A 25,173-nucleotide genomic window follows, 5' to 3' on the forward strand; every position below is an offset into this window, starting at 1 on the left:
TTTTATTTTGGATGCGTCGACAAAAAGGCGGGTCTTTGCCCAAATATGGTGAACAGGGCGGTGGAACGTTTCAGGTCACCAACCAATCATCGTTGAGTTTGATACAGACGTTCTTCCGTATGACGCACGCACGGGATTCCATTGACGCAAGAGCTGGGGGAGCGTGCGTTCTAAATATAAACTAACAACGACAGCGGTTCTCACGTGGGGCTATTACTAGATAAAAAATGCTAAAAATAGCCATAGTTTGGAGGTGCAGACGTTTTATGTCTGGAAATTTGGGTTTTAAGAACGCTATCATTCGACAGAACAGGAAACACCTGTGTTTTTATTTGAGAGGGGATTTTGCGTTTAAAGAGCATGTCTTGTCTCTCAACTGAATAGACACAATTGCCTTTCAGCATCCAGACTGTTATTTTTTAAGTCGTTTGGTCATGGACTCACAATTTAAGATCAACCACTATTATTCAGATACATATACATACATACATGCATCCATTTATACAAAAAACAAAAGTCTCATTTATTCAGATAGCTAACACCCATAACATCACATAGTATCATCTCACAAATATCATCACATACTGTTACTGGGGAAGGTAAGGACGGTATTAAACCAGCCACCAGCGTCACAAACAACATAGCAATGGCAACAATTTACACTTCACATTCAAGGGCTGCAGAATCCCCTCTCATGCCACATTGTAATGTCACATGCATCCTTGTTGCATTGTGGATGTCAAAGCCTCAGCTGCAGGTGTCCATCTGTCAGCATCAGTTAAAGTCAATCCTAATACCCCTTATGTCATAGCTTTTCCACAACTACCAGAAAGACTTGACATGCATCAACATCTGAACCTTCTCTGGGGAAATTAAGAAATGATCAGGTTTCTTGTTTTACAGAAAGTGAGAGGGATCATCCAGGGTGAGAGGCTGCTGAGGTTTTCTTTTTTAACAGGGGATGTAAGAGCCTGTGGCTTGTGGTACTATGTAGACCTGCCAGGAGCAGATGCAGTTCATCACAAGTATTTTTGCACTATGTTGTGATGATGTCTGTACGATCAAACAAACTAGCCTGGACATCTCCTTCCTGCTACCTTTACTCAGTCACACAAGAGCAGGCTCAAGCTGCTACACACTACCCACACATACACAGGGGAAAATAGATAAGATACTATGACAGCATTGCATATCAAATTAACATATTTGCCTGTTATGATTATGAAAAAATGTTTTGTCTTTATTTTAATGTTCAAAAACCTATTATAAATGCCTTGACATAAAACTGAGGTACACAGAGTGTAAACTACATGCCTAACCCCAGTGAACTACTTCCTGTTTATGCTGATTTTAGCACCTCATGAGGACAAACTGGTTCCTCTAATCTCTCTGCTGATCTTGTCCTAAACATGTGAGCTGTTTTTTTTCTCTAAGCATAAAAATACACATTGTGTTAGTTTAACACCTACATGATTGACTTATCTGTGTCATGGACAACAAACAAAAAGGCTTGTTTCAGTAGAATGTACCAATTGGACTAACACCAGTCCACAAACAGTATTTAGCATTACAAATAATTTCACTCAAATAACCAGCCTTGTTGCTGATGATCTTGTTCGCTTTTTTCAGCTATGAAGAGGCATCCTTATTAATTTCAGTCTTTTCCAGCTGACAAAATCTCCAGACAGGAGGCAACATTTAAAAAAAACTTTATTGTAATTATTTCTTCTAACTCATATTCAAGATAACAATTTTTGGTTATTGTTTTGAGAAATGTATTGACTCTGTACTTCCTTATAGTTTAGGTCAATCTAAAATCTTACAATGCTAGAACTCCTTTCTCGGGTGCAGTGGAAAATACAACTAAGGAATACATTTTTGTTTGTTCAATTTTAACACGTGCTCCCACTTGCAATTTATTTAAGTTAGTTTAGGTCCTGCAGGCTCATGCTATACTGAAGATGTACTTTGGGATTTACACAACTTTCTCACCTGAAACATGGACACTATGCACCATAATAAGTTTACACTAATATAATATAAAATGTGTCTTTGGTAAAGTCAATTTAATATATATTTTACTAACTCGTGATTTTACTAAATCTTAGAAAAAGAGAGATACAAAATAAGATTTCAACTACTTTGCAGACAAAAAAAGACATTCAGCAGAATTAATCTAACTTTGTCGTACTGGCGTTGTATACTCCTTTTTTCATAACTGAATCTGAAGATATTTTTAGTTTTATGTATCTAGATATGTACATTTACATTTTGATTATAACTATAATTCCAATCTTTCCTGTCCTCTCTCCAGGCCTTGTGTCACTCCTCATATCTCTTGTCTCAAGTCTTTGCCGTGGCAAGTAAAAGTATGTCACATACACACACACACACACGCACACACGCACACACACACACACACACACACACACACACACACACACACACACACACACACACACACACACACACACACACACACACACACACACACACAGTGTCTGGATTAGTCCTGCTGTTTTCTCCTCCCACACACATGCAGAGCCTTAATGTGTGCTCTCATGCTTTGAGAGATTTAAACAACTTAGATTTCAAATTTCACTCAGTGGGCTGCAAGCAGACTGATACTGTACACACACAATACTCCAGCTGAACATACAATTCAGTGCTTGGAGAATCAAGCCTACGTGAATAAGTGCGGTTGCTATTCTCTATGACAGACATAAAGAGGAGTACAATATTAACTGTGTCATAAGGTTTAAATCTTTCCTGTTTGTTTCCTGTTACTGATATAAATTCACAATGATATAAAACCAGTTGAGATTTTGTTTAAGTGGTGGAGTTACAGACTAAGGCATTTAATCCACACAAAAAAGATTAAACTGTTGGAGCTGTTGAAGATGTAGAGTAACATGTACAGGCATGTTAAAAGTTGATGGGGGGCAGGATCATGTCCTGAGGTTCAAACAGATCCTGCTCTCATCATACTTCTTCCATTGTATTATTATTTATGGCAGTGAAATAGATCTTGTTCTAAATTATATGTAAATTTACATTTTCTGTCAATGACACAAACAAACTAAAATATATATAGAAATATTTGGGGCTAAAAAAATGTTGTTTGCAGGTCAAAATTGTCTTAAAATATCATGAAAATCAGTCATGATGAAATCAAGATTCTGATCCAGCCATAAAAAAATCAGATATATTTCACTTACACTGCAGAAAACTGACAACTTATCATCCCAAGAGAGAATTAAAGGACAGCTTAAGTTTTATGTCATTAGTCTGTAAGGATGGTACAAGTATGTTTGAAGCCAGTTAGTGACTGCAAAGATGAAACAGTTGTGTTTATCTGATGAGTTAGTAGACTGGGGATTATGTTCAGTAACTGTTTAGGTGTGATGGATAACTATGAACCATGTAGGTCTATGGTTTACAGTCAAGACATGCAGAGGGCAACTTATGAATGAGCATACAACACATTCAATGTATTTCCAGTAATTACAAAGGAGATGTGTGATGCACACTTCAGGTAAAATAACTTAAGAAGTTGTTCCCTAAATTTTCTCCAGTCTAAAAAGATGTATTTAATATTTAAAAGACTGAAAATAATTAATTAAATTAGATTAATGAGGTTTTTGTGTATTTACCGATCAGTTTAAGAAGCCTGACAAATAGAGGAATGATGCTATAAAGGTGATCCAAAGAAAAACAAAAAGTGATGGAACTCACATGTTATTTTTTCCAATGAATTCATTTGTTCTTAGGTTTTTATTTTGGGTTGTTTTATACTAAACTTGTCCAATACAGAGAGCAAGACTTAAGCAGTCTTTGTGGACGACAGTACATGTTCTTGTTACTGTATTCAGTCACCAATTTGGCGTTTATCATACTATTTCTTTGATGCTGAGTTTTAAATAACACTGGTATGAATATATGACCTCTTTCTTTAAGATAAGACAAAATAAGTTACCTTTTTGAATCCCACAATGGGGGAATTGAAAGAGTTACAGTAGCAAACAAGAAAGTATAAAGTGAAAAACATTACAACAAGAATATATTATAAAGAATGATAAAGTAAGCGCAACCTAGAAAAAATACGTACATATCAAGCATAACATAAAGGTAAAAAGTCCTCTGAAAGGGGTTATGTACTAAAAAGTCTGACCACTACTGGAGTAAAAGACTTGCTATAACCCTTGGTAAGACATGGTCGGTAAAGAAGCCTGTCAGTGAATAAGCTTTCCAATGATGTTAGAGTCCATCAATGATGACAGATTGGCCATTATTCTCTTATCAGGAGAGCAGGCAACCCAGGACAGATCTGGCCTCGTTCACCAAGTCTCTTCCTGTCAGCAGCAGAGATGTTTCCCCCTTTAGCCTATTTCAAAGAAGATGGCAGATGCCACCACAGAGTCAACGATGGACTTTAGAAGTGCCCCCTTCACAGTGAAAGGCCTGACTCTCCTAAGCAGAAACAGTCTGCTTTGTCCGGTCTTGTAAAGAGCTGTGTGAAAGCTGCTGTGGATTAATCAAAGCCAGGTCACCGTTCACTACATTAGGAAGTACACACTAAACTTAACAAAACACTTTTGCAAATTAGACATAACAAAAAATTATAAACTAGACACAGATGAAGTGATGGTTCTTCTTATCCTTGTTGAATAGTTTAAACATGCTTTTCTCTTTTATTTACAATTCCAAACATCATGGATTCATCACATTTACACAATAGCAGCAATCAAATTGAAAGGTAAAACTTGGACTTTTGGTTCGTTCTGTCGGTAAGGTCTCTGCCTTAGTGCAAGCTATCTGAACTTTGACATAATCTCACAGTATATTAAAGGGTTAAAATCAAGAGACGTGCACAGTAATACTTTGTAAAAGCAACACATAAAATTGGCAGTAAACTTAACTCTTACTGCTGAATCTTCACACAATACAGATCTCTCAGGAGAGAAGCCAACAAAAGGAGACATAAATATAAACCTGTTACAGGTGGAAGAAGCCAGATGGTTTTGCTGGTGGAGCCATCAGCATGTTAGCTTGATTCTTGTGAGTTATGTGGATCTAGGATTAATAACAACACAAGTTATGTAAGTCATGATTACATTTTGGTGTGTTTGAATTCTTTTAATTCAAAGCATATTTATGTGTACTTGGTAGTTCATAAGATACTCAAAAACCTTGATTATAAAAGCTTTTTTTTTGCTGTCTCCGGTGAACAGAAGGAGAAGACCACTTTTGTTCAATCTGTAACGTGGCCTTAAAATTACATCTCACTTCCACGCTAGGGTTTACGAACAAATGAATGCAGTGTGTGATGTCTTAACCTTAGTTCTTTTCTCTGAACTTGTTGTTTGCTCATACTTACAGTGCATGGAGGCTGCATCCAGGGCTCTCCATCAATTTGCATTGGCAGGGCTTTGATTGTCCTACAAAAAGTGAAACATTGTTGTAACACACTGCTGAGAGGTTGACATTAAATTTATTTTAGTACGATCCTGATTTTCAAGACTTGTGACTTGGCTTGGACTTAAATACTTGTGACATTGACTCAAACTGGAGTACAGACCCATTCTGCCTTAGAAGATGGAAAGACAGACTCTGGCTTATTTATTTTTCAAGCTCTTTGTTTCTAGCATTTTAACAATGCTGATGTGCAGCAATAGTTCCCGTCAGGATGCCTAAAAAGGAGCTAAGAACCTTGTGTTTAGAGATTTTACAGGACTACAATCAGAAGTAGTGTTCAATATGGAGAAGAATCGCTGAGAAGAAGATGGGAAAACCTAAAAGATGAGTAAAAAATCTGTCCAGTATGTGAACAGTATAGAAAGTGAGATGCTTAGGTTGCTTACTTGAACTGTTGGTTCTGTTACAGCAAACTAACAGTGATATAAACAACTTAAGTGACTCAACCACTGGGTCTGAGATGTTAAGTCAAAATTCTGTTGGATAGTTGGTGGCTTACAATAAATCTAGAGTTTATCTGCCAACTGCAGCCATCCCTCTGCAGCATTAGTCTCCAAATCCAAATCCCAATTTGGATTTTTTAAAGTGCTGTCACATCACTAATGATATAAATCTCCAGAAATGCTGACAGAATCAGACATAATCTAACGTTAATAAATAAAACGTGTTGTTTTTTTCTCTCCTTCATAAGGTCCCATACGATGTCAGTGTGTTCATAAGATGAGAAGTTTGGAGTGAAACAGCGGCTTTCCTCATAACAAATAATATTACACAGAAGACTTGACAAGGACCTAATCCAGATTTTTCTTGACTCAGACTCGAACACTGAGGACTCTAGGTTTGATGACACTCCCTGTTGCACACACCTGATGGTAATTTGTGGCGTTTGTGCCAGTCTGTGTCCGGCACTCTTCAGTCCAGTGTAGATCTGTCCCATCTCTATGACTCCTTCCAGCCCCACGACTTCCAGACGCTTATCGCTCATATCTGCAGGGTGACAACATGCTCTCTTTAAAGAGTTGTTTATACACTAAATGAGTATGACAAACACCCGGGAGTGACGGCAGCCAGACAAGATAATTGGTAACCAAATATAAGTGATGTAAGAGAGTAGAGCAATGTGAATTTATCTGTCCAAAATAGCCTCACCTTGTGGGATAGTTTTAAGAAGTTCAGGGTCAGTGATCACTTCGCTGTGCTCCACCTCTGGCATGTGATCATGTTTCTTGGACTCGCCCCACAGGTTGGAACCGCCATGCATGCTGGGTATATTGAGGACTGCTATCCCCTCAAGAGACACGCTGCCCAGATCCAGAGGTTTCCCACAGCACTGAAGGGAGCAAAACCACAAAATCCTTTGAGTGTAAAGGACTGTTTTAGTGAATATCTTTGTTAATGAGACGTCAGATAAAAATAAGGACCAGTTTTAATAAATCAGCGACACAACTGTTTAATGTTCTCACCTCAATTGTGAGACACTCTTTCAGCCTCTTGCAGGAGGAAGAGAGGGTCTCAGAAGTGGCAAATTCAAAGTACCAAAGTTTGTTTTTCATTCTGAAAATTAAGACTTCCTTGGTTAGAATTTTTTTTTTTGCTAAACTCTTTACTCGTCATTCATACAGCCAGGTTGAATCCTCACCTGCTGTTGAATCTTTGAGGATGTTTCTCTCTCATGGAGTGGAAACGATGAGCAATGGAAGCGTCCTGTTCACATTGACACAAAATCATAGTTACTCACCTTTAAAAAAAACTACAAATGTTGCTGAATTTGAAATGATATTTATGTGATTTCCACACACCACTCCAACTGAGAAGTAGTTGTTGATGATCTCGTAAGGTACAGGGTCTCCTGCCTCCTGGGGATCGTCCGGGATCACCTGGATGCTCCAACGATCCACTGCAATTAACTCACTGTTTTCAATATCCTTCAAAATCTCTCTCAAGTCTGTGCCTTCATAACCTGTCAACAAGTAGATCAATAAAGAGCTTTAAGAAGTGTAAAACACAGTTTCTCTAATCATCTGTGATGCTGCTGCTGGTTTCACCTCCTCCCCAGCGCAGACAGCGAGCCATATCATTGCCAGTGCCCAGAGGAAGGACAGCTACAGGAGGATGCACCTGCAGTTCTGCTTTGTCTGAAATCACAGAGAGAAGTTTTTAGCCTCAGAAGCTTTTCATTCAATTCTCCTACCTGAAAACAAACATGAGCACAGCACCTATAGCATCCAGAAGCCAGCCAACAGTGCCATCTCCTCCGCACGCCAGGATCCTATACTCATGCAGGTTGCGAAAAAATTGGAGTCTGATGAGAAAACAACAACATTAATGTGAGGAAACTTGAACCAAGTGTAAGGTTAAACTCTTTGTCTTCTGCTGTTTAAGTGTATTTTACCCTGGGGTAGGACCTCCATTGGACAGATTGTAGACCTGACGGGGGTTCAGAAGGTACTGAAACTTTCTCAGAACTCTGTGGAAAACAGAAAACGTGACGCCATGATCCAAACAGGGAGTGAGAATTAGAAAAGACCAAATCTATGTTCTAATAGAGTGTATCATCAACGGTAGTTATATTTCTATCATATCTAGTCTTCATGTTTCATACCGTTCCCCCTGTTTTCCTCCACTTTTTGGATTTACAAACACCAACAGAGGGTGAGTGTCTGGAATAGGAAGAATCTAAAGAAATGAAATACATCACAGATTAAGATGTGGTAGTTTTAAATATATGGATGTAACAACACAAGCTGTGAGGCAGGCACAGCCTTTGAGTAGGCATCACTCAAACATCTGCTGCTGTTATATAAAGACCAAAGAGATCACCTAAAAAACAAACATCCTCTTTCTTCCTGTAAAAATGGAGTTGGTTTCAGTAAAACATATCATTGCAAGCTTTGAACCTGAAATCAAGAGTAGTGTAAATTTCAGATTAACAACATTTTTTGCCTTATAAAAAAAGAGGGTTGTGCTGACTATTGCTTATCAAAGTCACCAGTGAATGGTTGTCTGGGCTGTTTAGTTAAGATGCATGAACTCAAATAGACACCTTCTTAAATCTGCACTTTTCATTTAGAAAAATCCTTAAAATTAATAGTATTATACATATATGTTTTAAAAAAAAAACCATAGTACAATAACAAAGACATTGGACACAGTCAAAGAACTGTGTGCTTATTCAGTCAAAAGTCGCAAAACACACCCTCTCGCTTTGTGAGCACACATATCCCTTTCCCAAACTCCATCCTTGTATCAATACAACACAAATATAATGTGTGTATAAAAAATGGCTGCAACAAGGGTACAATTTTAAAGCTACCTTCAGGTATTTAGAAAATGAGTTTTTAATAATTCATTATCCAGTACTTTCCCTGAAACAAACTGAAAAAAGAGACACTGAGGAGAAAGAATGAAAGAGTGATTTAATGGCAACAAACCTGCAGGATGTGGCCATCAGGAGTTACGTTTAACAAGCTGGTGTCCTCCTCCTGCAGAATGATTCATAAAAACACAATGAAGGTTACCTTGAAACGATTCCAATCAAAAGTGAAATTCATTTCTAAATATTTTAACAATAAGCTGTTATTCTTTACCTTTGAGACAGCGTGTATCGCCCATGGAGGCAATATATGGTCTCTTAGAGGTCCACAGTCACAGGAAGGTGAGCCAGAGGGGAGACAGTCATCGTGACGCTTTAAAAGAAACAAAAATTAGTGAGAAGCTGTTGTCCTCAGCCGAGAGTTGAAAACACAAACATTCCTCACCATTTCCTGGCACCACACACACCGTTTCCCTGCTAAAGTCTTGATCTTCTTGTGGCAGACCTGACACTTGGTGGAGTTACAGTCAGCGCGGATCCAGTCATGAGATGCCACCTGAGACATAAAGTGAACAACAAGAAGGTCAGAAGATAGATGAACACACATTTGCTGAATTTATTTCTCTATTGTTATCAACAGTTTATTTAAATGTTACTGCCCTGATGATTTTTTATCAAAGATCAAATATCTCTGCCACAGCACAATAGCACCACAAACACCAAAGGCAGTTGAGGTCATTTGGCCAGTTCTCTGTTGTGATTTATTCAAATAATGTGAATCAGTAAACAGATCTGAGAGGCTGCATTGGAAGAAGACAGCAAATGGATCACTGTCCAAGCTTGTGCAAAATTAGGATATTTAACAGATGTACAGAGCAGACTGTGTCGGATGTGATCCATAGCTGAAAGAACACTGATGAGCTGTGCTTAAAACTGACAGACTCTGTCCAATTTTCCCACTTATGCATGTGTTTACTGACAATGCCAGCTAGATTTTAGTGGGAAAGGAGAAGACTAATATATCTCATTTGACAAGTATTAGGATTCAGTTCAATCATCAGTTTGAAAATATTAGTTTAACCAATTCTTGTTCAAACAAGGACCATGTTTATTTTGACCTAATCTCTAACACTGATGGAAATATTCACTGGTGTATACTGATCCTTGGTTGTAAGCAAAAAGAAAGATAGGCTGTTGCAGAAAACTACTTATGTAGAAGGGAGACAGGAGATTGAAATACATTGTGTGGACTACTGCTTTGTTTGTTTTGGATTTTTAGTGGGATTTATAGTCTACTACAAAAACCTGGATCACTTTCAGTTAAAAGATGTGATGGAAGGGATCCTTTTAAAATCTTACAAAAAATATTGACAAAACTGTGTAAGAAGCTAGATATAATGAGTGTTGTCATCCTTACACCAGTCTCCTTCTTTGATTTGACAAAGGTTCGAGCGCAGGGTTCAGGATTCTTGTTGGCACACTGACTGTGGACAGTGTATTTACAGCCTGCAAAAGAAAATTGACTGGTCAAAATAAAGCCTGTTTCCTCTGAGCTTAACTTAATTCTGTTGCACAAATAGATCTGTTGGAAACTGCAGTAACCCTGAATATAATAAACAGCAATAAAAAGACCCATCAGCCATTATTTTTTGAGCATTTGTGTGAGAGGTGTTCAGCTGCCTCCTGCTGGTTGCATTGAGCTCTTACAGGTACAGCAGAGTCCCTGCTTTCCAAGGCCGAGCAGCATGCCCTGACACACGCTGCAGTACGTCGGCTTATTAAAATGCTTCATCCTCCAGATGTGCTGCCCGTCCCTCTCTGTCATCTGTGGGAGAAGAGACAGCAAAGGTGAAGAACTAACGAAAAAACAAATTTAAATAAAGTGAGTCAGGAGGTCAGTGTGCATTAAGTCTATGTTTGTTCATAAAATGTGTATTACAGAGGGTGTTGTAAGTAAATTCAAGTAATTCTCAGAGAAAATATTAAATGTTTCTTTCACCTTCAGTCCAAGCAGAACAAGTAAAGGCACATTGTTCATGCCTCCCTTCACCCACTCCTCCAGAGTGACAGTGCCATTGCCATCCACATCGATGGCCGTCATCATCTGGTTCAGCACCTGTCCACATCATCAGCCATAGTTCAATATCTTCATACATCACTAACATCTCTCATAGAGATTTTTATAAGAACGAAAGAAGAGCAAATGATTAAATTCAACATGAATCACTAAAGAAGACATAAAAATTAGACTCGTCATACTGGTCTGAGTTCAGTCACGTCCCAGCCCAGGTAATTAGCTGCTCGAGTCATCTGGGTAATGATTCGATCCACCTCCTACCAGGAGAGAGAGAGAACACAGATTATGTTTACTTTTCTCAATACATGGCCACAATTGGGGTCCAGTGCTTCAGTCTCAGGCTGAAGTCTTACACAGCATACAGTGTACAAGACTAAAAGTAAAGCATACTGGTACTTCAAACACACATCATCCAGTCTACAATCTTAATCAACAAAACTGTTAAGCATTTCAACAAAACTACACAGCTACAGAGCCATGTAACAACGCCGCTCTGCAAACAAATAGGACACTAGTGCTTCCCTTTTGTGCATGTGTGAGCACAGGAGCGTGCTCACACACACGCTACAAGCTTTATCACAGACGATATTCTTTTGTATTCTTATGTGTGAATACTTTCTTAGTCAAAAAAAACATGACATGCTTTCAAATGGCGTTTGTAGTGACAATAGCAAGTGAGAAATGATGTCATGAATACTTCCCAAGAGACCCCACAAAATTTTGCATTTGAGGCTTTCAGGGGTTTGTTTTTGCGTTCATTAGGACAGTGGTTCTCAAATGGGGGTACGTGTACCCCTGGGGTTACGCGAGGGCACTCCAGGGGGTACGCAAGATTCAAAAATGTATACTCAAAAAAAATATCAACCAGGAAAAATCCCTTTAACACAATTTATTTAATCGATGTTTGAATCCAAATAAGTTTAAGTTCCTAAACCGAGTACTTTATCCAATAGACACTAATTGTACAGCGCTGTTTTACATTTTTTTCCAACCAAAACTAATTTGCGCTTTTTAGGGGGTACTTGGCGGAAAAAAAACATGTCATAGGGGGTACGTCACTGAAAAAAGTTTGAGAACCACTTCATTAGGAGGACTTGGACTCCACTAGACCCTACAGATTTTACTCTGCCTTTTTGAGTTAATCAGTGTACAAAATCTGGTAAGAACTGACTATTTTATAATGGCTTCAAAACAAGCCACTCAAATCACATTGGAATATCAATAAAAGTTGAAGAAAGTTGTGAGTGATTTTACTTACGCTGCTGTCGAGGAGCTTGTTGCAGTCTTTGTCATAAAGCTTGAAAGTAACTAGATTAAAGAATGTCAGACAATTATCAAAGTTTTTACTCCTTCAGATTTAAAAGTCCTAAATACTTATCAGAATCAGCATTTCATTAAATGCAGTTAAACTGTTAAACGTATATCAAAAATATTCAAAAGGTAGATAGATGAAACCAACATTCAAGTTTTTCCCGTGGCTGTCCTTCCTCCAGCACTGAGAAGTAACAGGAAACATCCCGAAGGAAGACTCCACCTGGGGGTTAAGAAACAAGAAAGTCTCATTCGAGTGAAAATTTAGAATCACATGACTTAAGGCAAAATAAGCAGAAATTTGTTATGGGTAAAACGGCAATAAAATATATGTATATATATATATATTTATTTTATCTCACATATTTTTTTCTTTCATTGTTTTCTGTTAACTGCTGATGTGCATCAGTGTCATGGGATTTTTTATCTAAACATCTTATCCATGCTGCTACCAAAAAGAAGTCTGGACTTTTAAGATAATGCACCTCCTTGAAGCTGGGGGCTCTTGGTGGACCCATCGTGCTCTATGTGTTGAAAATAGTGAAACAGTCGCTGGCAGAAATGTGCTGGTAAATCATCCACTTCCAGGTAGGTCTTTAGAAAGAGACAGAAACCCACTGCATCCACAGACTGTGGAGAGATAGTAAGCCGTTAGAAGACTGAAAATACTCAATTCATGTGTCAGTGCAACATTTACACTCCAGGTGATGTTTTGTTATTGGAACTTAAAATTATTATTAATCAGAATCAGAACCAAGAAAACTTTATTAATCCATGCTTATTAATAATTGGCAAGTTACAGTGAACAATGGACAAAGTTCCAGTGGTTTAATCAAAATAAGTTAGTTCATAAAGCAGAGCAAAGTATGCATGCGTGTACTGTCCGTAACTGACTGTGCTGCCATCTGGGCCAGGTCACTTTTGTAAAAGGGATTTTAAGCTCAATGAGGCTTTTTAACCTGGTTAAATAAATGATTACACAAAGAAACGTTGGAATTGATCAGCAGTGAACAAGTAAACCAGAGTATATAAATGGTAAAGTGATAAAAACTGTAGAGAAACCATACCTCTCCAATGGTGTGCTTGGCCAGTTTACCTCCAGGATGAAACTCCTTCATCACATCTTTCACTCGCAAACTGCTGTCTGCACAGAGGAAGATGGAGAGGTCAAAATAACGCAATTCATCAAATCAAATCAAACAGGACACAAGAATAAGATCAAATTTAACACACTTCTAAAACTGAGACCAGACTGACTTTGTAACCTGTTGAGCTTTGTCCCTCCTGTTATTCATTTTGTGCATCCTTAGAGCTAAAACAGGACACAAACGTCTCACACTATGGACATGGGCACAGAGTGTGTGTCTGACATTTAATCTGCTTCCTGCTCTCAGTGGATGTGATGTGTTCAGGTCTCTCAGGTCCAGAGAGGTGCAGGTGTAATTATCCATCTATCTAATAACTAACAGCGCAGTCTCTCCCCCTAACACTAAAAGCTTACACACCCATTTCATTCTTTTTAAAGCTTTTGAGTGCGCTGAGGAATATTTTTAGCCCCATCCCTGTACTTTATGTGTCCGGTAAACAGGTCTCTCAAAATCTGCGCTGCCGCTTCACGGTGCAAAAACATACGTTTTCAGCTGCTGATGTCCATTACTACTGACTAAAGCTGCTCACAGTTCCAGACTAGAGGTTTGGAAGTTTAATTAAAATAAGGCGATGATCCGTCGGGCATTTGTAAGCCGGCACATTTTGGCTCCTAACATTTAACCACAGTTTGCTGTCCAGAGCAGGACATACAATTTAAACTGAAAAAAAAAATCAAAAAACTTTTCTAACTGACATTAGTGACCACATTTTCTCACCCACTTTCTCCCCCTTTTTGAGCCATTGATCCCATTTTTGTGTTGATTTTCTCTTGGCTTATTCACAATACTGCAGATGAAAAAAAAATCTTTACATCCAACTTTACAACTGGACCTTACTCAAGTGCTGAGGTGTCTAGGCCATAGTAAATACCTGGATATTCTTTTATTTATCACCATTCATGGTATTTTTTGCTCTGTGAAAGAAACCATTAAAGTGCTACAGAGCTAGAAACTGATTAGAATAGAATAGAATAGAATAGAATAGAATAGAATTGAATTGAATTGAATAGAATAGAATAGAATAGAATAGAATAGAATATACTTAGTTAATAAATCCTCCAAAGGTAATTCAGAGTCACTGCAGCAATAAAAGACAGTGGATAATGCAAAATGACAAATATTTATGCCTATATTTGTGACTGTTAGACTCAGTTAGGGAAAATTCTAGAAAATTCATTAATAATATCAATTAAAAATATTAATCAAAATCAAATTTTCCTGGCTAGAACCACTTGCAGCAACTTAGGATATCAATCAGATAAATTAACATCAGTAGAAGCACCTGACCAAAGTACAAGCTCCTCAGCGCTGAGTTTGGGAATGGCACCTTAGTTGATATTTTCTCACAGCAGATTAGATACACATGCTCACCCCAAGAGGAACAGAATGAGCTCCAGAAAACAACATGTTACTACTAGTAATATCACAATAGCTGAAATATGAAACAAAAAGGAGAAACTTGCATTCCATGTATTGCTGCAGCTGGATGAAATCCACAGGAGTCAGAGATGCTTCAGTATCATCAGACGAGGCCATCGTGATCAGCTGAGAGAGCAAACTGATAACAAAGACAGGGGAGTCACAGTGTGAGTGAGGACAGGGAGGAGTACCACTTACCTCCAGAGAAGCTGCAGAAACTAGGACACAGCCTTTGGAGAATGGCTGTTTTGTCATCTACTGTTTTGGCAGTGACTCACAACTGGTTTGCCTCCATTCTTTGGATTGCACATGCTAGTAGTAAGTGAAACACTCCTCTCTTCGTGGGCAGTGAACAAACAATGTCTGGATCATGATATTTAAACTGTCTGAGATTCTTCTTCTTCACTAGAGAAACACCCCTGTCAAATTATACCTACAGTGCCACATTCAGAAAGGAAGTTTCATATTTGTTATTGCATTAAGAACTTGTAGCTGCCCATTGTGTGCATTTAGAGCTGCACGTAATAACTCAGCAGCAAATAATAGACATTCAACTGCCCCAAGCAGATAGTTATAGTGAAATACAGTACTGGATGTTTAGGATGCAGATATAGTGAAAAAAAAAGAAGTTAAAATGCTGCTAGATGCTCTCAAGAGAGCATCTAGCAGCCAGGTTAAGAATTTGATGCTAGCCTCTCTATCTCTCTCTATTACTAGGTGCCGCACAGGTGTTCATTCACCCTGTATGGGAGGAGGGCTGTACCCTCTCTTACCTATAAGAGTTCTAAGTCTTCAGGCGAAGTGAATATAAAAACCGCCCCGACCACGGAGCTCCACAACACGGAACTTTTTGATGTTGGTTGACGGCAGCTGGTGCTTCTGGGTAAATCACTGCCGCGCGGTATTAGCGGATATAAGGGATTAAGAATGGGTGGAGGAGGAGCTTTGAGCGACATAATTACAGTTAGTGGCACCACCTCGCGCGTGCACTCCCAAATAACGTGATAAGCACGCGCACCTGTGTGATGTATGACTGCCTTATAACAGGTTAGCACATGTACTCAATACAAGGGCTTTAACCATAAAATCTCATTGACTATTAAGGTTACAGTGAGTAAAATCAATGCCTTAGACAATATAAATGCCGCACCTTTTTATTTTTTTTAATTCCTAGCATCTTTTGAAACGTTTGTTTGACTTGAGGTAGCCAAATGAAGTTTTAAAATAAGGAATGTCAAAAAAATAAATAAATAAATAAAAATGAATACAACAACAGAAGCAATACTCCTAAAACTACTACTACTATTTCTGCTTTTACTACTACTACTACTACTAAAAAAAAAATAATAATAAAATAATAATGATAGTAATAATAAAATAATAATAATAATAATAATAATAATAATAATAATAATAATAATAATAATAATAATTATTATTATTATTATTATTATTATTATTATTATTATTATTATTATTATATTTTATTTTATTATTTTATTTTATTTTTTATTAATTTAAGTAGTAGTAGTAGAAGTAGTATTAAGGAAGACCTAAGGAATTAAATGTACACACTTTTTTGCAGAAAATTTGGGGATTAAACAGCTTAAGAATTTATTATCACACCTAAAATCAAAAAACTTTGTGAGGTCACTTTGGTGAGCCTTAGAAAAGCAGAGCAAAGTTCATTTTCTGAATTTTGTATGTGCTTGTGTGTGTGTGTGTGTGTGTGTGGGTGGGGGGGGGGGGGGGGGGTGTTATTTTGTTTGTTTGTTTTGTTTTGTTTTGTTTTGTTTTGTTTTGTTCTTTGAAAGCTGCATTTCCACCAAGCAGTCCGGTATAGCTATGAGCACAAATTGGTTCAAGGCGACAGCTGTAAAGCTTAAGACCATAAATTGAAATCCAGATAAGATATGCCAGGACACTGACAGCAGTGAATACACATAATATCAAATCACTCTAACTGCAATTAGAGTACAGGTTTAGGGCAAAGGTTTCACTTAGAGCCAATGACACGGCAGGTTTCTGTTTACAGGCTCAAAAGTTCAGGGCCCAGTACACCGAAAGAAATGATATTGATTGGTTTATTCAGTGTCTCTCAAAATCTTTTTAGCAATGCATAACAACTCTGGATGTAGGTCCCTGTGCATTTGCTTTATAATTGGGTGAATTTGGGTAAAGTGGGACATAGGATTAATTTGAAGTACTTATTGTCAAGATTTTTTGTGATCTATGAAAAAGTTTTAAATATAAGCTAATTCTTCAATTCCGTTAAGCTAATTACAAACTGATTTGAATGGCCTCCGTAATATTTCAGTTTGACATGACTACTTCAATGTATTGAATTAACAAGTGTAACAATAAAGTTTTTTTCTTTTTTGCAATAATACAGGATTATGGCAAAGCCCTTCATTCCTGACCTGTGTCCCAATATATCAAACCTACAGTCTAAAATTTTTAGACAAATCATGAAATAATAAGTCAAAATCGAATCAAATTGTATGAATATGAAATATCAAAATATTTTATACTCTACACTTTCACTCTTTATGTAATGAGCTTTGTCTTTTATTGGCCGAAGAGATAAATATATTTCTTTTCTTGTTTTAGTTTGTGAACTTATAAATTCCTCTATCAAAACAGCAGAGAGCGATAAGGTGCTTTAGTCGGACTTGATAGCAGCATTAGTTGTGTCGTAGAAGAAGAATCAGAAGTCTACGCAGGTGTTTACGTTTTCGTACTTCCGTAGCTTCACTAAGCGGAGTAACGTTCATCCATCTACCGCTGAATCCAGGAATTTGAGAACAGACACTCGGTCATGTTTCACATTTGTGATATAAGCATTAGAGATGCTTGACAGATAATTGTGAATCAAGTCGTTTACCGTCCTGTGCCGGCGCGGTATCTTGAGTTTCCCTCATCATTCATCGTAGGCAAAGCTAAAGCTAAAGCTGGCGGTGTGTTAGCTGCGAGTCAGCAGCGCTGGGCACAATTTAAATATCATCGCCTGATCCGCATTTATTTCAGTATTACTGTAGATCTCAAACAAGGCAGTCATGGCCACTAGGCGACTGACCGATGCCTTCTTGTTAATGCGGAACAATGCAATCCAAAACCGGCAGATATTGGCTGAGCAAGTGAGTACATACGACCCCCGTCTGAGTACACGTAGCAATGCTGCGGTGAGTGGTCTGCATCGTTTTGACATTTTAATGTGTGTGTTTTCATTTAGTCAGAGCTAGCTAGATACAAATGTACTTAAGTAGCTGTTAGTGATTGCTCAAGAGATTTTTACGCCGGTAGTGTTTTCTGTTCGGCTTTAATACACCTCAAGAATGATAAATATGAACTAATGAGGTGATGGAGGATGATGAGAAGAGGAGTGCAAGTGTATCGTTTTTCAGCTCTTAATAGACACATGCCAGAGTTAAAACAAACGCCTGAATATAGATCTGAATGTCCTTTTCCGTTTATATATTTTTTTGCAAATTTGGTTAAACTTACTGCTGTTTAACAGAGTTAAAAGCATGATATTTACTCTCTTCTTAGTCATCCCTTCTCGTTCATTATGCTGTGTCCTAACAACAGTGAACTGATCTGTTGTAGATCAAGTTTTGTTTGTAGTTTGTACTTCAGTTGTCCTATAGTCTAGAAGATGGTTTAACCACTTTAACCCAACCTGTAAGCTATTGTTTTGTTTTAATGTTAATTATCTATATTTTTTCAGACTTTGGGTTTTTGAACTCCAGGCACTGGTTGGTAGATAAGTTAACAGTAAAGGCAGTTCAAGGGTGTAATTTCTTTTAACCTGAGTGCTCATATTTTCCAAAGGAACACAAATATTTTTTGGTTAAAATTTGATAAGTAAACATCCCCATGCCACCCAATAATGTTAATCATCATTAGAGTGAAAAAAGAAATAGGGAATAATTTTCCTCAGTTTGGCTTTCCTTTTTCAGATTTCAGCTTCTCAACTCCAGATACACAACAGTAACTTCACTGTGACGAAGGATAAAATATGGCACAACAGTGACGTACTTTAATCACACCAAAAATTAAACTGTGAGGCTGCCTGATGTGACCAAATAAAATTATCTTGCCAGTCTCTGTGAAGAGGTCAGAGTGGGGAGCAGGAACAGTTGAAGCAGATTGTATCAGTACAAAATATCACTCATAAACAAAAATTTTCAATTTCAGATATTTCCAGAGTCTTGATTCCATCCTGTCATTATTACTAATCTTGTTTAAAATCTATTTTAGTTTAAGACACTTGAAAAAAACAGAGTAGACATCACACAGATTCATTTTACTCTGAAGTCTCTCAAAAGCTTGAGCATGGGCACTGCTACTGTGTTTGTGTTAGTTTTCACTTTATGTCTCTAGCTGAGAAAGCCAGGTGTAGGTTACAGAGCACAGTGAGCAGATGGAGGGTGCGTGTGACCGTTCACACCCAGATAGGAACATGTTACAATTCAATGCAGTGATGTTCGATGTTAATCTTTCCCAGCACACTCATACATTTGCTGTGTTTGGCAAATTATCTGCTCAAACATTGTCTGCTATTTGACCTACGGAGAGCAAACATGAGACTCATATATCACTCACCTGCAGTTTAACTGAAGTGTTTTTCAGTTTCAGCTCTACATTATCTTCATCATCTGGAAAAAAAATTTAGTTTTAGTGGATTTGCCCAACAGGCCTCAGTTGTGCTACTGAGTTAAGTCCTGAGCTATGGTCTTCAATTAGTTGTTTATTCTTGTACTGAATTGTTTATTCTACCATAAAATGGTCATCTCTCAGTAAACCTGCATAGTGTGTCTTCTGTTACTAAGAATAATTCTCTCAAAAGTTAGACACTTTTATATGATGTTTAAAAAATACACAATGTACATGTATCATGGAGCTTAAACAGAGACATGAAATGTTGCATGCAAAAATGTTTATGTCTCAATGTGTTGCTTGCCTTGCACTATGTCTTCAGTGTATTTTTGTTGTTCTTATCCCAGTATCAAGCTTCTTCCATAAATGCTTGAACACCCTGCATATTTTAACAACAAACCAGTTTCATAGGGGAGAATTTGGTTCCGATTTTGTTACAAAATTATATATGACTTGGAAATTATTGAGTAATTTTATAGCTGTGTAGAGCTTTATTTTATTTTACAGCAGAGCAGTTATGATGCACCCACGGATCTGAAGTCTTGAATATTCTTTGACACAAATCAAATGGCTATGTTTGCCATTCATGTTACTGAATCAGCCACACTTAGGTTTATGATAACTGACCTGAGCTTTCACAGAAAGTCTCACATTTATCTGCAGACACAAGGAATTCACATGAAGAATAAAGTTATATAAAATTATTCTAATTAACAATTGATGCTGTTGAGAAATGAATGAAAATAAACAATAGTTTCCTTTTGAATATCTTATCAATTCAAGATCTTTTGAATCTTCTGACAACAGACCTACCACTTTGTGATTGTGTGTCTGAACTATTTCTGCTCTCTCTTCACTCACTTCAGTTGTAAGTGAATAAAAAAATCTTAATTGAGGGTTAACTGTAAATTAACTTTTTTTTTTTTCTAATTCTTTTTTTTTTTTTTTTTTTTTTTTAAACTCTGCTTCCACTTCTATACATCATCACTTTACTTCATCATGGGGCTGAATCACAGACATATTTTATTTTGGCAGTAAGTGCTGATTTTCTGGGGCTTACTCTTTGTTGCTTCTGTTTTCTGTCCTTTTCTATGTTCTCTGTCGGATGGGGCCACTCCGCTATCTGCCAATCACATTAGGAGCTTGATGAGGTACTCCTCTTTCTCTTCATTGGAGTATTCATTAAAATTCATGAAGTACTTCACCATCAGATTAGATTGTCATTTAAATATGAATGTGTTCATGGTATATTTTTTTCCAAAGCTGGCCGATGACAGAATGGCCCTGGTGTCTGGGATAAGCCTGGATCCTGAAGCTGCCATAGGAGTTACCAAGAAACTGCCTCCTAAATGGATAGAGGGAGTCGACGAGGTAAAAAATGCTTTCAGCACAGCGACCGCAAATAAAATCTACAATTATCACTCCTACATATGGGCCTGCAGACCTTGTTTAGGTTTTTTCTGTGTGCTACATTTATACACAATGTGACCTCTTACCCTCATGTATTTCCCCTTAGATCCAGTATGAAATCACACGAGTTCGACAGAAAATGAAGGAACTGGCGGTACTTCATGACAAGCACATGAATCGTCCAACGCTTGATGACAGTAGTGAAGAGGAGCATGCAATAGAAATCACTACTCAAGAGATAACACAGGTACACTTGTTTACCAGACTAGTATTCAAGATGCATAAGATGATTTACACATAGATGCATGCCAGTATTGGCAAACAAAGTACGGAGGAGTTGTTTGTCAAGCTACAAAAGGAGATAATCAATCATGTAAAATGCCACTTCAGCTACTGCTGCTACTGCTACTACTCTTTTTAACATGATCATGGTCACTCTTTAAATCAGACACTGGTTACTCCGATCTGGATTGAATTCTATAGATATTAAGTCAATAGTAAGAATAAGAATCATCCTGAAAACCAACCACCGAACAATCAGACACGTTGATGGCAACAGTTTAATTCAATGGTTAAAGTTCACTTACTTTGGTGAGTAAATGGAGCAAAGACCTGCTTCCATTGCCAGTTAGCAAGTGTCTTAATTTAATCTCTGGCTTAAGCTGTAAACGTGCTAAATAATCACCGGATGTCTAAGATGGTGGATTAGGACACATCCGACGATATTCCAAGTTGAAGAGTTTGAAATGAAACCAGAGGCTTGTTCCTGCTTGTTAGTGTCATTGTTTTTCATTCTTTCAGATGTTTCATCGATGCCAACGAGCAGTTACAGGTCTGCAGTCTCGTTGTGGCCATTGCACAGAGCAAGAGGAAAGGCTTTTAAGAAATGTGGTGTCATCGCTGGCACAGAGTCTGCAGGAGCTGTCCACCAATTTCAGACACACACAGTCCAGCTACCTAAAACGTAAGAGCTGCCAGTCCCTTTCTTGTCTCATGTCAAAGTTTTAGTTTAGACTGTGCGTCTTGTGTACTTTTTTTCTTTCCGTGATACCTGAACATCACATCATTGTTTACATTCCAGGTATGAAAAACCGTGAAGAGAGATCAAAGCACTTTTTTGACTCTGGGCCCCTTATGGAAGAGGATGAAGATTTAGCCGTATATGACAAGGTGAAAGACATAAAATTGTGATGTTATATTTTCTCTTGTATTTTTACATTTTCATTAAAAACAAAACATTTAAATGCTGATAAAACATAAAAAACCCTTTTTTTAGTTTTCCGACAGACTTAGAAAATAGTTAATTTAGAAATAAGTCCTAACCATGGTGCTTTGATGGTCTGACATTATGGAGAAACAGACTATTACACAATTATATCAGTGGAACAGAATGTAATGAGGCTTTGTCCATTCAGACTAACCATCTCAGCATGAAGCCAACAGCCTTGAATTTTCCTTTCCTTCTTTTCAGGGTTTCACAGATGACCAGCTGATGCTTGTGGAGGAGAACACAGTTATGGTTGAGGAAAGAGAGAGGGAGATCCGTCAAATAGTTCAGTCCATCTCAGATCTGAATGAGATATTCAGAGACTTGGCTGGAATGGTGGTCGAACAGGTAAATCAATATATCCTCTTCTGCTGGCACAAAGAAATAAATAACAGAGGATGTAATGATCTGTGTCATTGAGGCATCTTTATTTTTATCTTCAAATAACACCTTTTAAAACTGCATCAATCACTCCAATGCCATTAGGATGTAGAGCATCATTGCTTCTCAGTTTTATCATTTGAATCACTTCAATTCTCAGAATCCAAAACTGTTGCAGAAAACAGAATGATACCTTTGTTTAAAATCCAAAGACACATGTCTGTCCCATAGCTAACTTTATTGTCTTCTTTCAGGGCACAGTTCTCGACAGAATTGACTTCAATGTGGAGCAGGCTTGTGTTAAAACAGAAGATGGACTTAAACAGTTACAGAAGGTAAATGCATATCTCTCTTGTCTTCATGTAGAGTTTGACTTCCTGGACCAGTTTATTTTTGTCTTTTGTTTTTGATTTCTTTTAAGATACATGGTAATGTGGTCATTCCTCTTTTTTTTTACGCCAATCAAAATTAATTCAACATTTATATTGAATGTGTTTTCTTAAATTAAAATCATGTGAAATGCACTGGATGAAAATTTTTTCTCTTTTTTTTCCACAGGCTGAACAGTATCAGAAGAAAAACAGAAAGATGCTGGTCATTTTGATCTTAACTGTCATAGTCATTGTTCTAATAATTATTCTTTTTGGAACAAAGTTTTAATAATGCATTCCTCCAGCTTTTGTTGGTCTGTTTGAGTGTTTGTTGTGCAACTGTGTGGACTTGGACTTGGCCTTGGTTCTACCGAAAACAAAGCTGACTGCCTGTCATACCCACCAGGAAAGAAAGAGGAAGACACCACCCCTTTGCAGGTGCACTTTGGTCTGTGTGGAAGTCTTAAGTTTTGTTATGAAGTAATTAACAATCAGTTTGAACTGTATGCGATTTTATCAAGCGAAAAACACTCAATTTGCAAAGACCGTGGCAAATATTTGTCAAAGAAGACTATGTTGAAGTATGTGTCTTAACTAAAGAAAACTGTGTGTGGAAAAATGGATTTGCAATGTGTAAATGCAGAAGCAGAGATCTGTCTGCTTAAACTCAAAGCACGAATTGTTACAATTGTTCATTATTTCTGTCCAATGTCATCACAAATGTTTTGTTTTTGTGAGTAAGCTTTGACAAAGGCTAATGCTTGTGAAAATGACAAATATGCATCTCAACATAACGTTTGTGTCCTCGGTCAGTATTTTATCCTGAGAGACTAACATTTTACATCGGGATAGTACCAGTCATGAATAGAATAGTCATGAATTACCAAATATATTCCTTCCAATTAAGGACCACTCTTTGTTTTACTTTACTCCACAGTTTATGATTGTTGCAACTCCAATGTTCACTTGAGGAGGATGAAATCAATCATCCATCGAGTCATGACAAAATGTCACCTGCTGCACTCCCCATAAGTGCTCCTTTTTAAAACTTGATTTTGTTTTACATGGTCCTTGCATTAAGTGCTACCTTTTTGAATTCTTGCAGTTTGCACATTGAGGCCTGAGGGGAAAGGTGGTTGTGTTATAGATGTAATACTACTGTCATCTGTATGATGAAAAAATGTATTTATTTTTCAGTAAAGTCAAATAATCACAAGGCAGAATTACTGTATGATGAGCGAAGAGTGTCTTTAGTCCAAACTTAATGGCTTTTGTCCCTTCCACTGAGAAAACTGTGATGTAGTCCAACACAAGCAGACGTATGAAGACAGCATTATGATTCATTATCATCTTGGACACATTACACTTAAGTTGGCTGTGCTGGAAATTCTTTTTATGTTGTTGTGTTCTATCAAGACTGATAAGCTGAAATTATGAAGAGCTTTCTTAAACATATCCATATTCAAATCTACACTTTATACACTTGTTAAATCATATTTGTCATTGATGTGAAGTTGTGAGTGAAAATGGTTTATGTCCTAGTGGTACACTTCATAGTTTTGTTTAAAAACTAAACTGATGAGGAGACAGCTTTTTTTTTTAAATAAACCTGAAACATGAGGGTGTGTTGTGTTTTGAATTGGGCACTGGTGCATGATTATAGCTGAAATGAGACTGGCAATGATACATGAAGTATTTTGTCAATATCATCTAATTATTTCTGCTCCCCAAAGGTAAGGTAAGGCACCATTCTACAGTTCTACGGTTTCATTTAGCAGACACTTTTGCCCAAAGCGACGTACAACACAAACAAAAATTTAGACGGAAGGAAAAACCTAGTTTGTGCTACAAGTTATTTGGCTGCAGGTGCAAGGGAGGTTTTTTGTCTTTATTTTTTTGTAGAATAATCTAGCCAACTAACCACAATTAACTGCTCCAACAATATACTTCAACATTTAGTAGTAAGTGCTGAAAATTCACTAGGAGCTGGGTTTAAGACCTTCTGACTCATTCTGCCAATTAGGACAAAGAGAAGGGTCAGCTCAAGTGTTCCCTGAACAGATGGGTCCTTAGACATATGTCAAAAGTAGAAAGGGACTCTGTGGATCGTGTAGAGTTTGGTAATTCATCCCACCATTTGGGCTCAACAGCGGAGAAGAGTCTGGCTAGAGATTTAGAGCCTCGCTCGGCTGGGAGCACCAGGCATCTTTCACAAGCAGAGCGTAGTGGGCAAGAAGGAGTGTAGACCTGGAAGGGGGAGCCCATGTAGGCAGGAGCCATTCTTGTCAATGTTTTGTTTGCCAGAGGGAGAGCTTTGAATTTGATTCATGCTGCCACTGGAA

At 37.6% G+C, this 25,173-nt stretch overlaps 2 protein-coding genes across 4 annotated transcripts; one reads left to right on the forward strand and one right to left on the reverse strand.

Annotated features, from left to right (window-relative positions):
• Window positions 1-2,638: 2,638 nt before the first annotated feature.
• Window positions 2,639-15,632, reverse strand: dgkab (diacylglycerol kinase, alpha b). Of its 2 annotated transcripts, none has more exons than XM_074676668.1 (24): window positions 15,022-15,112; window positions 14,788-14,882; window positions 13,244-13,320; window positions 12,662-12,806; window positions 12,325-12,399; window positions 12,124-12,173; window positions 11,048-11,122; window positions 10,788-10,904; window positions 10,496-10,613; window positions 10,206-10,294; window positions 9,234-9,344; window positions 9,063-9,161; window positions 8,907-8,957; window positions 8,078-8,151; window positions 7,868-7,942; window positions 7,692-7,777; window positions 7,521-7,610; window positions 7,275-7,435; window positions 7,115-7,179; window positions 6,939-7,029; window positions 6,625-6,805; window positions 6,342-6,462; window positions 5,378-5,438; window positions 2,639-5,073 (listed from the first exon to the last, which is right to left on the reverse strand). In XM_074676668.1, the coding sequence occupies exons 1-24, from the start codon at window positions 15,036-15,038 to the stop codon at window positions 4,996-4,998; spliced, it is 2,202 nt and encodes a 733-aa protein (XP_074532769.1). In that variant the 5' UTR covers window positions 15,039-15,112; the 3' UTR covers window positions 2,639-4,995. The 2 variants fall into 2 exon arrangements, with proteins under 2 accessions (XP_074532769.1, XP_074532770.1); XM_074676669.1 differs by lacking the exon at window positions 15,022-15,112 and adding an exon at window positions 15,517-15,632 and having other exon boundaries at window positions 2,640-5,073.
• A 1,798-nt stretch (window positions 15,633-17,430) lies between these two features.
• stx16 (syntaxin 16) lies at window positions 17,431-24,449 on the forward strand. 2 transcript variants are annotated; one of them, XM_074680163.1, is made up of 9 exons: window positions 17,431-17,925; window positions 20,542-20,553; window positions 20,666-20,773; window positions 20,919-21,059; window positions 21,614-21,776; window positions 21,894-21,982; window positions 22,284-22,427; window positions 22,715-22,795; window positions 23,019-24,449. In XM_074680163.1, exons 1-9 carry the CDS (start codon window positions 17,800-17,802, stop codon window positions 23,118-23,120), a joined length of 966 nt encoding a protein of 321 aa, XP_074536264.1. In that variant the 5' UTR covers window positions 17,431-17,799; the 3' UTR covers window positions 23,121-24,449. The 2 variants fall into 2 exon arrangements, with proteins under 2 accessions (XP_074536264.1, XP_074536273.1); XM_074680172.1 differs by lacking the exon at window positions 20,542-20,553.
• The last annotated feature ends 724 nt before the right edge of the window (window positions 24,450-25,173 follow it).

This window comes from Halichoeres trimaculatus, unplaced genomic scaffold, assembly GCF_033239565.1.
Source record: "Halichoeres trimaculatus isolate MK-OKI-2021-1 unplaced genomic scaffold, fHalTri1.1 fHalTri1_scaffold_1, whole genome shotgun sequence".
Classification (NCBI taxonomy): domain Eukaryota; kingdom Metazoa; phylum Chordata; class Actinopteri; order Labriformes; family Labridae; genus Halichoeres; species Halichoeres trimaculatus.

What these genes read in the sequence shown, in the direction of transcription:
- dgkab (XM_074676668.1), bottom strand. An exon ending in ACGTGACTGAACTCAGACCA is followed by an intron (nt 10,905 to 11,047) that starts GTATGACGAGTC and finishes TGATGTGGACAG; the next exon opens with GTGCTGAACCAGATGATGAC. An exon ending in TCTTAAAACTATCCCACAAG is followed by an intron (nt 6,463 to 6,624) that starts GTGAGGCTATTT and finishes GTCACCCTGCAG; the next exon opens with ATATGAGCGATAAGCGTCTG.
- stx16 (XM_074680163.1), top strand. Translation starts at nt 17,800, where the DNA reads ATGGCCACTAGGCGACTGACCGATGCCTTCTTGTTAATGCGGAACAAT. An exon ending in ACAGTCCAGCTACCTAAAAC is followed by an intron (nt 21,777 to 21,893) that starts GTAAGAGCTGCC and finishes TTTACATTCCAG; the next exon opens with GTATGAAAAACCGTGAAGAG. An exon ending in GACTTAAACAGTTACAGAAG is followed by an intron (nt 22,796 to 23,018) that starts GTAAATGCATAT and finishes TTTTTTCCACAG; the next exon opens with GCTGAACAGTATCAGAAGAA.